General features: G+C 45.4%; 1 protein-coding gene across 4 annotated transcripts in view; it reads right to left on the bottom strand.

The window, feature by feature from the left end:
• Positions 1-2275: 2275 nt before the first annotated feature.
• Positions 2276-14960, bottom strand: part of MITF (melanocyte inducing transcription factor) — a 111861-nt gene continuing 99176 nt past the window's right edge. For 2 of the 4 annotated variants that reach the window (XM_064156251.1, XM_064156253.1), the window contains 4 exons: positions 13164-13238; positions 11430-11505; positions 9992-10139; positions 2276-6512 (listed from right to left, as the gene is read on the bottom strand). In XM_064156251.1, coding sequence (XP_064012321.1) covers positions 6111-6512; positions 9992-10139; positions 11430-11505; positions 13164-13238 — 701 coding nt within the window. In that variant the 3' untranslated portion in view covers positions 2276-6110. The remainder of the gene's footprint in view (positions 6513-9991; positions 10140-11429; positions 11506-13163; positions 13239-14960) is intronic. The other 2 variants (XM_064156254.1, XM_064156252.1) reach the window with 1 other exon arrangement.

The raw sequence follows: 14960 nt of genomic DNA on the forward strand, positions 1-14960 counted from the left end.
TCCAACCTAGCACCCAGCCCTATCCAGTCAACTAGACCACGGCACTAAGTGCCTCATCCAGTCTCTTCTTGAACACCTCCAGGGATGGCAACTCAGGAATTCAACCACCTCTGCTGGATCACAGGGTGTTAGGGGTTGGAAGCCTCTTTCCCTAATTTCCAGCCAGCTGAGTCCAGTCTAGGTGATTTCATAAGGGGGGATAACTCCCAAACCATCACAGGTCAGCGTGGCAGCATGAGGGGCTGGGAGCTGCAGCCTCTTTGGGGATAGGTTCATGTTCAGCACTGCAAATCTGACAGGAGCCTTCTTGCTCCTCTGCAACCTAGGTGAGAAAAGCACAAAAAAGGAAGAAATTGCAGCTTCAGGCCTTGGTGAAGACATGACCCTCAACCCATGCCTGTTAAAAAGAAGTTGCTCTTCAAAAACTTAGTTAGAAATGGAGGGGTTTGAAGTACAGGAGCACTTTGGCTCCGAGGCAAAGCAAAGGTGACAGTCAGTGAACCTCACTTAACCCCTGAGGCAGCAGCATACAAAGCCTTACTCACCTTAAGAAGTCATGGAGACCTTCTCAAGCCATTCCCTGAAATGTTGAACAAGTGCATTCCAAATGAGCTGCAGAAACAGTGTGACACCAATCAGTGCAGAACTACCCCCAGATGCCCTAGCAGAAGGAGCAGCAGTGGCTGAGAGCTGGGATGGCACTACCCTCTCCTTCTTAGCATGGGAAGCTGCTGAGCTTCCAGGTACATCTCCTAGGAAGGAAAACACAACGAGTGACACAGTGGCAGAGTCCTGCTGTGCCACTGCACCACACAGCCCAGTCCTGCAGCATCCCACAGCTCAGCTCTGGGCCTTTCCAGCAAACCAGACTCCATCAGTGGCCTTATTTCTAACATGCACTTCTGCACAGACTTTTCCAGGCTTGTCCAAAGTAACCTATGAAGCTTCCAGACCTGCCACCACCTCTGTACAGACACACTAAGCAACTGCTTACAGCCCTTATCCCCACAAAGGGTTTTCTTCTGTTTCCTGCAATCCAGCCAAAACCTGGAGCTGCTCTCACCACCACCAATAAATTCACTCCCACAATAAAGCACTGCAAAAACTGACCACCAAAAGAGGTCAAAATACATCTAAAATCTCAAGCCTAGATTAAAAAGCAGATCCTAGGCTGCTGCTGAACACATTTTCCATTGCAGCACTGCAGCACCACATGGCAGCACTGGGCTGAGTTTCTAAACAAGTTCCATTATGGAGTCTGCTGCAAACACTCAGAAGCTGCTCCAGTATCTTCTCCAGAGAGGAGCCAGGGCTATCCCCCCCTGCTCCTAGCAGTCAGGTAGATCTGCCAGTATTTTATGGTTGTTTTTTTCAATTGGCTAATGCAGGACATTAGTTTTGACCAGATAAGCCAAACCCAAAACTTCTGCCTTGTCTCAGGGCTTAAATCCCCTGAGATACTACACATTAACCACCACTGCTGCTGCTGCAAGGTTCACAGAGATGGTGAGGACTCCATGCTGTGAGCACAAGGGAGTGACAGCCCGACAAAGAACAAGACCAGAAGGCATGGAAGAACAGACACAGGAAGAAGTAATGAAGATGGGAAGACAAAACAAGACCCCAGCTGGTTCCTAACCAGCCCTAGCCCCTAGCTACAGCTCCTGGCATGACCCGAGAGCTGTTTGCACACTAGGGGAGTGGAAGGTTCAAAGAAGTGACCAAAGGGGGTGAGCAGAGAGGACAGTGAGTACCATTCATCTGGAGAAGGTGGTGAGGTGCTTCTGCTGTGGGTAGGTGACATTGTACAAGTAACAGCAGGGCAAAGAGGTGTAGGTACCTCTGAGACCATGCCCAACACAGGGCAGGCAGCTGGTGGGAGGTGAAGGGCAGTGTAGCCAGGGGTGATTTTGGCAGACATCCTTTTGAGAAGAGAGGAAGGTGAAGGGCAAAGTCTCACAGGAGGGGAGATGATGACATTTTACCATGCCCACCTGTTTTGCACCTTGCTCTGGACCATAAGCCTTGGGTCTCTGCTGTGGTGTGTATCTGCAAAGCCCAAGCAGGGCCTGCTCCGAAGCTCTGCTCCTGCCACATTGCCACAACACAAACACAACCAGACAGCTCTGGTGCAAGCAGGGCTGCTGACCAACACCAGGTCGGGAACATGGACACATCCACCACTAAGTCACAAACACAGGAGCACAGCTGGGACTCCAGAACACATAGAACAAGGTTCAACTCAGATGGAAAACGAGTGGCTGACACAGACATATGTGAAAAACCAAATGCTTTAATCCATCTATCAAGAACAACAGTTCAAATTATTCCATTGGATACATTAATATTGATCCATAATTTACAGTGCTATGGACCATACACAAATTATTGCTGCAGTCAACAGCAGATGAATATCAACATTACAGTACCAAGCATCATAGCAAGAGGCAGTAATTAATGTCACTTCTCCAAGAAATATAGGTATTTATACTATTATCAACATCAGCTTCCCCCCCAGTGCATTTTATGTCAAACAACATAAATGTAAGTGCATTATTTTGTGCTTTGTGCTTTCCTTATGTACCTTCTTTTTGCTTTTACAGGTTGTAAGAGTTAAATATTGCTGTATAAGCCGAAAGCAGTAAGGAAGAACTTCATGGTACTCTGCATGTTCCTGCTGGTTGCATGGCTTTGGCAAAGTGAGAACTGGTAGGTATCCTGTCCACCCGCCCAGGGGAAGGTCTGCAGCATGCAAGATGCCATCAGACCGGGCAACACCTTTTTCCATCCCACTCCCACCTAAGTTCATACCAAACCCTGCCAGTAACTGCCATCTCTGTCCTCTGCCACTGAGCCCCTGCAAAACGTCACGGCCACACACTCCACAATGTGCACACAGGCAGAGACATCTCCAGTCAGCACCTGTCTGGAGGTCTGTGTCTCCCAGAGATGTCCCCACTGCAGTCTCAACATGCTTCCCTTCAATGGATGGGCAAACTCAGAGGAAGGCTGCAGCCTAAGGAAACATGGGGTGAAGAGTGAGCAGGGCATAGCCAAGTCTGTGTTACCCCAGAGCAACACAACGTAGGGAGAGCACACAGCACAGCTGCTGGGGCCGCAGAGACTTGTATCAAGAAGTCCAGCTCTTGATGTAATGGTTTTCCTTGAATCCTAACTCACCTCCACACAGCATTCACCCAGAATCCGAAGTCATGGCTGGCTGCAAGTACCAGTGGTTTCACATGAGCTTGAAAAATATTTCTATCCCACAGTCTAGACTCCAATTCCTGAATGCCCAGCACAGGCATCAACCCAAAAGCCTCAATCCATACACTCAGTGGTTTTGTTACTACACTCAAGTGTGCACACTCTGATTTTGCACAATGCTGTACAGCTGTCCCATTTCAGTGGGGAAGGGTAACCCAACCCTGTGCTACAGCTACAAGCATTTTACAGTCCTGATTTTCTTTACCTATCACCAAATGGCAGCACCAGAAGCCTGTGCCTGCACACGCAGCTCAGAGCCAATGATGGCACAACTGCCTCACAGGGAATTTCTTCCCTGTCTGAGGACCGTGACAGCTGTGGTGCATCCTGCAGGCTCCTGGGTCATGTCCTGGGCCAGAGCTTCACTCCCCTAGGAAAGACACATTCCCAAGAGCTGCCTTGGCTGGGGGGGGGGGAGGCATCATTACAATCTAACTCCAGCTCCTCCTTCAGAAAGTGAAAAAACAGAAGAACAAAGCCACAACCCAGTGGTTGCATCAATGCTAACACACAGCTCAAGCAGAAACAGAGATGGCTGGGCACAGCCAGCAAGAGCATCAGGAAGAGCAAGAGGAAGGGAGACCCTGCAGAACTGTTCAGCAAGCCACATCCCACCCAGCCTCACATCCCTCACCACCAGGAGTGGGGCTGGGCAGGTCATGCTTCAAGAACTCTTCCATGGGGAAACGTTTGGGTGAAAGCTCAGCAAGCTGCACTGCAAGCTATGGGACCTCCCATCCTTGTCCCCAGCTGTCCCATCTCTACCCAATTCACATTTGATTCCTGAACACTAACTGCTGTGCCCAAGGTTTCCTTCCAAAGCCTGCCAAACTGGCACTCAAGTCCCTAACCGTTTCGTTTATCCTATGTCACTTCCAGTGTAGCACAAAAGGAGAACGGGAAGCTCTTTGCTTACTACCATAGGCACCATGCTACACCTCAAGGTCCTACAAAACACCACCCTAAAGCTCTCTCCTACACCACACTTCAGTCAGTGCTAGTCGAGGAAGACTACAACTAGAGTTTAAGGCACTTCATTCTGAACCAGATACGCTCGCCTGCCGCTTGCGAGTCAGCTGTAGGCTGCTATGGAGAAATCCACTCTGTCCATCTAGCTTGGAACACCACAGGTCACCTCTGGAGAACACCTAGGCTTGGTATAATACAAGGATAACTACCATTATTGCATAGGACTACACTTGAGTAGATAATGCACCAAACTACTTTTACAACATGGTTGCATGTTAAAAATCAATAACATCGTTATCAAGTAACAGTTATTTGCAGATACAGTAATTTACTCTTCTGTTTATGTGTTTTCTTCTTTGCTTTTTTCATTTGTCTGTTTCATTCTGTTGTCTTCTATCAGCCAGTGCTGAAATAAAACACAGATTACTCTAACGGGTATATTAACTACATAGTTATGTTTCCAAGCATCTTACTACTTTTTGTCTGTAGCACTAAAAATAAATATGTGAGTTCAGTTTCTCTACAGAGTTGTTCTATTTACCTAATCTAAAATTTGTACTCTACCTTAAATGTGTTTAAAAACATTTGCAAAGTGAGACTGCAATATACAAAATATTCTCAAAATCTCTCTTTAAAACACAGAACCCTGCATAAAAGCTTCCTTTCAAGTGTTTTACAAAGAACCCAGAAAACTTCCAATGAGCTTTAAAAATGTCCCAAGGGGAAAAAAAAAAAATGCTGCAATATTTAAGAGGGAGGGAGGAAAAAAAAAACCCCACCCACAAGTAACAACAACAAAAAACTCTTGCAAATGAAATACAAATACTGAGAACAAAAAGTTGAGGGTAACTAAGGTATCCATGCAAATCAAAGTAACCTGTACAATGCCATTACAAAAAATAAAGCCAGTTAAGATATGTACAACAGAATGTGTTCAGCTGATAAAAACCTATCTTCTGCTTGTCTTTTTTCTCCTGTCCACAGAGCATGTGGCCAACTTACAGTGCTCCTGCTCGGTTTGCTGCTGGCAAGCCACTGATGCCTGCTACACAACTGAAAAAAAAAGAATACCTAAGAAGGTAAAAAAAAAAGAGAGAAAACCAACTGGAACCTTGAACCGTGATGGAAAGGAAAACCCAAAATCAGCTCCAGGTGAAATGAAAAGAGCGCTCCGAGGAAGAGACTCTCATCCCCCTGCCACTTTCAGCAGCAGCGTTTTGTACCACAATCAACACAATCAGGATGCTTTAACACTTTGTTGTTTGGATTCTGAGTGGAGTAGGGTAGGGATTTTCCCCTAAACACCTTGTCACATCAAGACCAACGTTTGAGGGACACTGTATCTTTAAGGCAGCGCTAGTCAATTAATACAACAACAAATTGGACTTTCTCTTGTTGGGTTTTTTTCTTTCTTTTTTTTTTTTCTTTTTGGTTTCTTTACATTCTTGAACTTTACATTTTGTTTCCAAGTAAATAGGTTGCATTTACAATTCTACAATTCCCCCTCCCTCCTCTCCTCCAGTAGAAAGGGACTCTTCGTTTGTAATTCTATTGCTTTGAGTAGGTTTTGAGCAGTTCAAAGTTCTTGGCAGATCCAGTTCACAGATACTGTACATGGGCTGTACAATGTGTTGGAGGCATTGGTAGTTTTAAAATAGAATATACAAGATTCTTCACCAAAAAAAGTCTAAAAAAAAACCCTATATATATAATATGTACACACACAGAGAGAGAGAGAGAGAGAGAGAGGGCTACTGATGAAGCACAAGGAGGGGAAAAAATATAGTAAAATAAAAAACAATTCTACAAAAGGTAAATCATTTCATCTACTGATCAGGAAACAAAGCAGTTTGTGAAGGGGTGCCAAGGATATGCTAACAAGCATGATCGGTGTCCTCCATGCTGACGCTGCTCCGCCTGCTACTCGTCTTCGATGCCCCAGGGGACACAGAGGAAAGGAGTGGGTCAGTTACTCCGACGGGGGAGAGGGTATCGTCCATCAAGATGTCTTCCAGTTTGGATCCCATTTTTGCAGGGACACTGTAGGTGCCAGTGGGTTCAGTCACGTTTCCAAGGTTGTCGCTGAAGGTGATGGTGCCATCGGTGAGATCGAGCGTGGTAGTGCAAGACAGGTCTGTGTGGTGTGGCATCATGTCTTGGTTGCAGTTGTCCAGCACGGGCTCTTGTTTGATGACCCTGTTGACCATATCAGGGGAGCAAAGGCCTGTAGATGGGACAAGGGACAGTCCGTGTGCCCGAGCTTGCATCTCAAGTTCCTGGGAAGGAGGAGAAGGGATAAATTAAACAAAAATCTGAAAGCAAACTCTTGTCACCTTTTTTGCTGTTCTTAGGAAACATTTCCTTCCCTCAAAACTGGTCTCAGGCATTGCAACAGGCTGCCCAGGGAAGCATGGGAGTCACCATCCCTGCAGGTGTTCAGGATTCTATGGTAGAATCATAGAATCAACCAGGTCGGAAGAGACCTCCAAGATCATCCACTCCAACCTAGCACCCAGCCCTAGCCAGTCAACTAGACCATGGCACCAAGTGCCTCATCCACTCTTTTCTTGAACACCTCCAGGGATGGTGACTCCACCACCTCTCTGGGCCGCCCATTCCAATGCCAATCACTCTCTCTGCCAACAACTTCCTCCTAACATCCAGCCTAGACCTTCCCCCGGCACAACTTGAGGCTGTGTCCCCTTGTTCTGTTGCTGGTTGTCTGGGAGAAGAGACCAACCTCCACCTGGCTACAACCTCCTTTCAGGTAGCTGTAAACAGCAATGAGGTCAACCCTGAGCCTCCCCTTCTCTAGGCTAAACAACCCCAGCTCCCTTGGAAATGTGCACCTTGGGACTTGGTTTAATGGCCATGGTGGTCTTAGGTTGAAAGCTGGACTTGATGATCTTAAGAGGCCTTTTCCAGCCAAAACAGTTCTACAGTTCTATGATTCTTGTGTACTGTGAATTCCAGTTTCCTTCTACACACACAAACCCTTTCTGACCTTTCCAGCAGCAACAAGAGCTTGTACCTTGTACACTTCTGCTCTGCTGATTTTCATCTGAACATTCCTGTTGATACGGTGGATGAACACCACCCACACAGATCCTTCACACTTCTCAGACCCTACAGAGCCAAAATCCATCAGCCCCATGCCTGTTTCTCAAACCAGTGCCACGGTAGGCAAGTCTGACATCAGGTCAGATGAGGAAAACTCAAAAGTTGGGAAAAAAGGAGAAATGGAGAAGCATACACTTGGTACTTTTTAAAGAGCCCTATGGGAAGGCACAGAACGTCTACACAACGCTTGTCATTTCCTGCTGAGACCCTGGAAGGCACAGCTCTCTTTCAAGAAGCCTAGCAGAGCTGGAAGTGAAGAGGTCAGCCAAAGCAGAGCAACACTACTGCTGAACTGAAAAATTACAGGCAAGTCAGAAGAAGGTTTTAAGACTTCATACACAGCCAAGATTCTTCCAGCCTTCGTGAATAATTTAAATCCCACCCACACATTTAATCACAAAGATGCACTTGACTGGAGACAGATAATCGAAGAATTCATTTCAATGCCCTTTCTCTAGTGCAGCAGTAAGAGAGATGTTTTGTTTCTACTTATGCATTATATTAGGCAATCACAATCACTGCTCTGATTATCTGTTTCTGGATATTCCCATCACTGAGGCTGATTATCAGCCTTCTTTCAAGCAAAGACAACGAGCTCTCAATGGCACATTGCATGATTAGTGGAGGAAGAGAAATAAGGAACAGCATCTTCCACCAGCTAATGCAGCAAAATCAGGAGTTCCTTATTCTGTGCTTGATCAGAACCAACAGAAAAAGGGAAAACACAGACTTAGAGACTTTAAGTTATTTGCTGCTAGAAGCAAGACCCATTATTCAAGGGTCTGGTTTTTATGTCAATTGAGAAAGAAGCCAGAGCAGATGGATAACACAAAGGAAGATGTTCAAGTGATCTGACTTTGCTTTGAAATAGCACTGCTTGATGTCACTAGGCAGAAGGGTTGTGCATCTTCATGGTTCCACTCTAGCAAACAGATTGCTCAACAAAATACAGAAACTGTGCTGAAGCTCACCCCAGCTCATTCTATTTCAGAGCTCATTCCTGCCACACCCAACTCTTAGGCATTTCTAGCTTCATTATCTACTTTGTGGCTTAGCCATGCTGTGGTTCAGGGGGTCTCCTGACACAGTAGCCAGCCTGACACACTGCAGCTTGTGTGTAGTGTTCAGATGCTCACACTGCAAGTGAGCAGCAACGTGAGAAGAGCTGGGACATCACTGTCTCTGTGTTATGTGTTCTTACACTTCATTCTAGATGTACTACTTTAAGTACCCTTTTATGGAGAGGGTAGACATCCACCTATCTTTGTCCACTTCACAAAGAGAGTTGACAACCAAAGCTGTGCAAGTTGCAAGATCAATGTTTCCTGTCCAGCTTGAGATGAAGGCAAAAGAATTAACAACAAACCAAGTTCTCAAGCCTGAATCTCTGTGTACTAAAGGCTACTGGGTGAATCTAACTAGGCAATAATTCATGGAGAGAACATTCAAGCCACCTACTGTTGAAAAGGAGAACTGTTTTAAGTCCTACAGACCTCAAAGGAGAAAGAAGACAACCAACCACAGCTACTTGGGAGAAAAAAAGGCAACTCAACATCCACAGCTCTTGGCTGTCTTGTGGTGAAAAGTCTTGGAGCCCTCACTGTAAGTGGGCTTCCCTGCAACTGCCCTGACAAGCCAGGGCAGCCTTAACATGAAATACAGCTGCCAGTTCCCAAGATGCCCATGAGTAACTCAAGATGCAGTGCTGCAGTGTTTGTCACCAACACTGCCCTCCTGCCTGTTTTGTCCTGCGAGCAGTGTTTACGCTTCACCAGAAAGGAGATGACAGACTCCTGCAGAGCATTAGGGAGAAGAAACAAAAGATCAGATGTGAAAGACTGAAATCTGCTGAGTTTCTCTGCCAGACAGGGTCTGGATTGGTCTGCACACAATTTAGAAACCCATAAGAAAAATGAAAACATTTCCTTCATTGCCATTCAGAAGAAAATGAGCTATAAAGACACAGGTCAAAAAACTCCAAGACAAGTAAAGTGAACATGCTCCCAAAATGCTCAACTGAATTTCAACACCATCAACCCTGGAGATGTTTAAAAGGAGTCTAGATGAGGCACTTAGTGCCGTGGTTGAACACCTGCCTGGAGGTGCTCAAGGCCAGGTTGGACAAGGCCTTCAGTGACCTGTTCCAGTGGGAGGTGTCCCTGCCTATGGCAGGGGGTTGGAATTGGATGATCTTTGAGGTCACTTCCAACCTAAACCATTCTATGATTCTATGGTTTAGTTAATTGGAAGGTGTTGGGTGATAGGTTGGACTTGATCTCAAAGGTCTTTTCCAACCTGGTTAATTTTGTGTGATTCTGCTGTATGTGAAGTCCCAGATCCTTAGGTCTGGCAGTCAGAAAAATAATACTGTCATACAAAACTTTGTATATCATAGTTTATTACTTCAGCTGGCTAGGATAGAACAAAAATAGACCAACTGTAAATGCTTATCTAGGGTGTTGGTATTTGGATCTTGTTTTCTTTTCCCTGGAGAAAAGAAATCTGTTGGCACTGATCACTTAATGAAAATGCTGGTTCCTTCTAACCCACATTCCTACACAAAAACTTCAGTTACCATTATTTGCAGCCAAAGACTACAACGTGAGGAGCATCTGCAGCTTAATTGTCAGCAAACCTGTATTCTGAGCAGCAGGTGTCTGTTGGCATGTTCCAACTTCTTCTGTCTGTTCTCAAGCTCCTTCGTGCGCTGCTGTTCTCTCTGCAGCTTACGGATGTAGTCCACGGATGCTTTCAGGATAGTTCCCTTATTCCAGCGCATATCCCTTTGAAATCAACGGAAAAGAAGGAATTAAAGCTCTCTGGGGGCTTTATTTCAGTCATTGCCTCCACATCAATAGCTATGATTACACCTCACACGTAGACAATGGCTGGCTCATTTATCCCCAGCTGATGAACACAGAAGGCGTTTGAATTGCACTAGATGGGGCCAGAGTGCAGCTATTGGAAGCAGACTGCAGCCAGCTCTGGCCCAGGAGAGGGGCACAGAGCTCACCACAGCTCCCAAGGATCAGCCTCTGCCTTCGGCACAATTTGTGACCACCGCGGTGCAGAGCGACTGAAAACCAGGGTCTCCTTTAATTGCTGCAAAACAACAACAATGAAACCCCCTACGATTCTCCTCGAACATTGCACAGCTTGCTGTTTGGGTGATGTGCAAGCTCAGTGGAGAAACTAAAAGGACAATTTATGAGCTGGTGCTCATAAATGTGGGAGGAGGATCTGAGGCACTTTAGCTCCCAAGCAGCAGCAAGCAAGAGTGTCCTCACGGCAATGCACCAGAACTGTTCTACAGCAGGAAGGAAGAGCCCAATACAACAGCAGGTGCTTTAAATGCACACTCTAGACAAAATACAAATGCCACACTGCAGCCTAAGGGTGGTGGTTCCTCAGCTCCCATACTACTTCCTTCACATTATTCTTCCCACACTCACTTAGAGAGGCTGCCTGCATCCTCTTCTCCCTCAGCATCACCTTTCTTAAACAAAAAGTTTACTGCAGACTATCAAAGGCCCACCTGTCCTGTATGTTGATACTATGCAGTATTGTCTGGCTTGCCTTAAAGAGCCTCTCTGAAGACTTGGTATGAATTGCTCCACGAGAGTTGCCTTAAAGTAATGGAAACTCCCCAAAAACATCACTGGGCATTGATCCAGATTCAAGGGAGCCTTTCAAGCTGCAGAGCGATGGAGGCTGCTTGTGATTCAATCAGCATTGAGGAAACATTCAAACAGGACAGGAGCAGTAAAACCACCCAGAAGAACTACTGGGGAATTACCAAACACTGGCAAATCATCAGTGAAGAGACACACAGCTACCAGTTTCCTTGGAGGGGAAGGGGAATATGATGGCTTCCCAGCTGAATTCCCTTCAGAGAAAGAGGGATTGGTTCTGTCTTGCCAAACTATGACCTTCAAGAGTTTCTACGGTCACAGACTGCCAAGATCACATGAGAGAACTACTTTCAGGTTTTCTTTTGCTCAATTCTTTTTGCCCCTTATGATTTTTTTACTCTTTTAAACATCTCCCTCCCACAGCCTCCTTATTATACTCACGGGTCGTTTGACTTGGGTATCAAAGTGCCTAGCTCTTTTATACGGTCGTTAATATTAAATCTTCTTCTTCTTTCAACTTTAGGAAAGACAGCACAAATGTTACAAGTAATATCCACACTTAATTACAACACATAAAGAATTAGAAACAAAGATTTCTTTAATCCTCTTTGAAATGTTTGCCTGAAGCTTCAAGTACAGCGACAGAGTAATTTACTTTGTTCTCTTACACATGGACAGAGTCAGACGGAAGTTTTGTCTACACTGGAAAAATGTGGGACTGCTGAAGTGGCAGAGTCAAACTAAGACTCTCAAAACTAGGATGGCTGTGAAGTGCATCTTTTCCCAGGAAAAAGCATCACAGATAGCCAGAGACCAAAATTGAGATGCTCAGGGAAATCCCAATGCAGGAAAAGAGACAAAAGGTATCATCTGTTTTTCTAAGTACTGGTCCGGTTGCAACACTCTGAGGATCCAAAATTCCAACTTAAATATTCATTTTCCTGCATTAGCTTTCCATGTTAGGGAAAAAAGCTTCTGAACAGCTCAGGGCATGAAACAGTTCCTTTTTGCTATTAATATAAAGTACAAAAGGGACCTCCATGACATAAGATGCTGATTATTTTAAGACATGGGTTGCTTTTTTTTCCCCCAACTTTGAAATATGCAATCCCTTCCAAAATGTCATGTGTAAAATTGCCACACTGATGTTTCAAGATACAAACTGACCACACAGGTAAGAGGTAACATTGATTGTTATTCAAAAAGAAAAAAATAACTGTGCAAGGTGGATTTGTTAAGAGCAGCTGGTGAAAGTGTGGAGAAAGACCTCGGAGTCCTGGTGGACAGCAAGTTCTGCATGGGCCAGCAATGTGCCCTTATGGCCAAGAGAGCCAATGGCATCCTGGGGTGCATCAGGAAAAGAGTGTTCAGCAGGACTAGGGAGGTTCTGCTCCCCCTCTACTCTGCCCTGGCAAGACCACAACTGGAATACTGTGTCCAGTTTTGGGCTCCCCAGTTCAAGAGAGACAGGGACCTGCTGCTGGAGAGAGACCAGTAGAGAGCCATGAGGATGACTGTGGGAATTGAGCATCTCCCCTACAAGGAGAGACTGTGAAACCTGTGGCAGTTCAGTCTGGAGAAGACTGCGAAGGGACAAATGCCTACAAATACCTGAGGGGTAGGTGTCAAGTGGCTGGGGCCAATCTCTTTTTGGTGGTGTGCAATAATAAGCCAAGGAGCAATGAGTACAAACTGCAACATAGAAGATTTCACCTCAACATGAGGAGAAACTCCTTTACAGTGAGGGTGACAGACTACAGGAGCAGGCTGTCCAGAGAGGTTGTGGAGCCTCCTTTTCTGGAGCCTTTCAAAACCTGCCTGGATGTGTTCCTGTGTGAACTACCCCAGGAGATCCTGCCTTGGCAGGGAGGTTGGACTTGATCTCTGGAGGTCCCTTCCAACCTCTAAAGTTCTGTGATTCTGTGGATTAAATGTCATTCCCACTAATTTCACTGATAACAACCACCCCTTCACCTGGCTTAGGAGAAAAATAGCAACAAAGCTTACACTTCAGCAGCAGGTTTAAGCACATTTCATAGCAACTGGAGATATGGGCATAGCACAAAGAACTAGATACTCCATGCAGTGTTTCATTTGGATTTTAGAAGCCAGCATTTCAGCACTTAATGCCTAAAAATCACGACTAGAATGGGTGCAAAAAGAACTGAAACTTACTCAAGTTGTGATTGTCTTTCTTTTGCCTTTCCTTAGCCAACGCTCTCGCTTCTGACTCTGTAGGAAAAATACATGCTGTGCATGTGAATGAAGGAATTAGAATTCAAGTAATTCAAACACAACACTTCAGTCTGTGAAACATTTGTGCAGGAAGCCTGACTGATATTTGTCAAACAAATGATTACACCCATTCCAACGGGGGAGAAGAGCCTGTACAGTAAGGTGTGACTGCCAAAACAGCGCTGGCGTTGAGCTTCACCCCTACGCCTGCGGAGCATCTTCTCCCACTCTGACTTCCATCACAAGAATGTTTCCCACGGAGGCCCTGATTCAGCAAGGTATTTGAGGACAACAAACTGCTGAAATCCAGCATACCTTCCCCTCCATTCACACACGGCAGGCTGACGTAGCACAGAGAAGCTGAACCAGAGGAACAGCATGCTTATGGCATTGCTGCCTGCGCGGGATGGGAAGCAGCTGGGAGGCAGAGGCTCCACTCAACACAATTAGTGCTACATCCTTTCGTGGCATGTGCCTGCACTTTACCACCAGGCTCACCATGTAACTTAAATGACCTGTTGAAAACACTGTACTTTCCAGCTGCACTAACTGTTCTTGTATGAAAGAAAGATGAAAAACCCAAGGCCTTTAGTAGCAATGACATTAGAAAACAATGAGTCTTGCTTCAGAAGATGCCAAAATGATGACAATCTTGCTGCACATCATCTCCTCAATTCAGAGCTGCTCCTCACCTTGCTCCACACATTTATGATCAGACTTCAGAATGTAAGGCTTCAGGCAAAAGCATAACTAAATTGGTTATTTTCAGTTCTTGGCTGATATTAAGCTTCTTGAGCAGTCTTAAGTATCTCCTTCTCTGGAGGCATTGAAAACCTGTGTGGAGGTGTTCCTGTGTGACCTGCTGTAGGTGATTCTTCATAGACTTTGTCTGCTGAGCTGAAGGGACCACAAACAGCCCAGCTGTTTAAGGCCAGGCTGGAGAGGGCTCTGGCCAGTCTGATCTAGGGTAGAGTGTCCCTGCCCATGGCAGGGGGGTTGGAACTCGATGATCCTAGTGGTCCCTTCCACTTCTGCTCTGGCTGGGAGGTTAGATTAGATGATCTTTCAAGGTCCTTAACCTTCTGTAATTTTCATGTTTGCTCCACTCCTTTTAATTTTTTGAAGAAGGTGAGGCTACTGACTGTTGCTCTGTTACATTTAAATCACAAAGCAGCAAGCATTAATTAGTATGACAGTAGGTCAGGGAGGAGGAATGAGTGTATGATCTACTACCAAAAGTTCCACTACAGAAACAAAACCCCTCAGTGACTCCAACAAGTTTCTTTCCTGCATTATTTTCTTTTTAGGGAATATGGATTATGTTCCATCCAATTCAAAGTAATGAGTGCTAAGCATTCCTAAGTGGAAGCTTACTACTTCACTGCTTCAAATACAGAGCTACCCCAATATTATGTGTGGTATAACACAAGATACCCTTCCCTGTGCCAGGCTCCCAAAGGATCCCCAAAATAGTTCAAAAGATCATTGCATGTTATAATGAAATTTGGACTTAATCTGACACTGCCTTATAAAACAGGCAGTAAGGTCAAAACTGAAAGAAACTACATTCCTGGGTGAAAAGGATTCCCACTAAAAGCTACAGCTGAGAACTCACAGCCATCAACATCAAACACAGGGATAACAGATTTGATTTTCTGAGGGGTTCTTCATCTTCAGTATTTATACAGCAGCACAAAGGACAGTTTATGACAAATGCTAGACTTAAACAGTGCAAGC

Source organism: Pogoniulus pusillus, chromosome 16 (genome assembly GCF_015220805.1).
Source record: "Pogoniulus pusillus isolate bPogPus1 chromosome 16, bPogPus1.pri, whole genome shotgun sequence".
Taxonomy (NCBI): Eukaryota; Metazoa; Chordata; class Aves; order Piciformes; family Lybiidae; genus Pogoniulus; species Pogoniulus pusillus.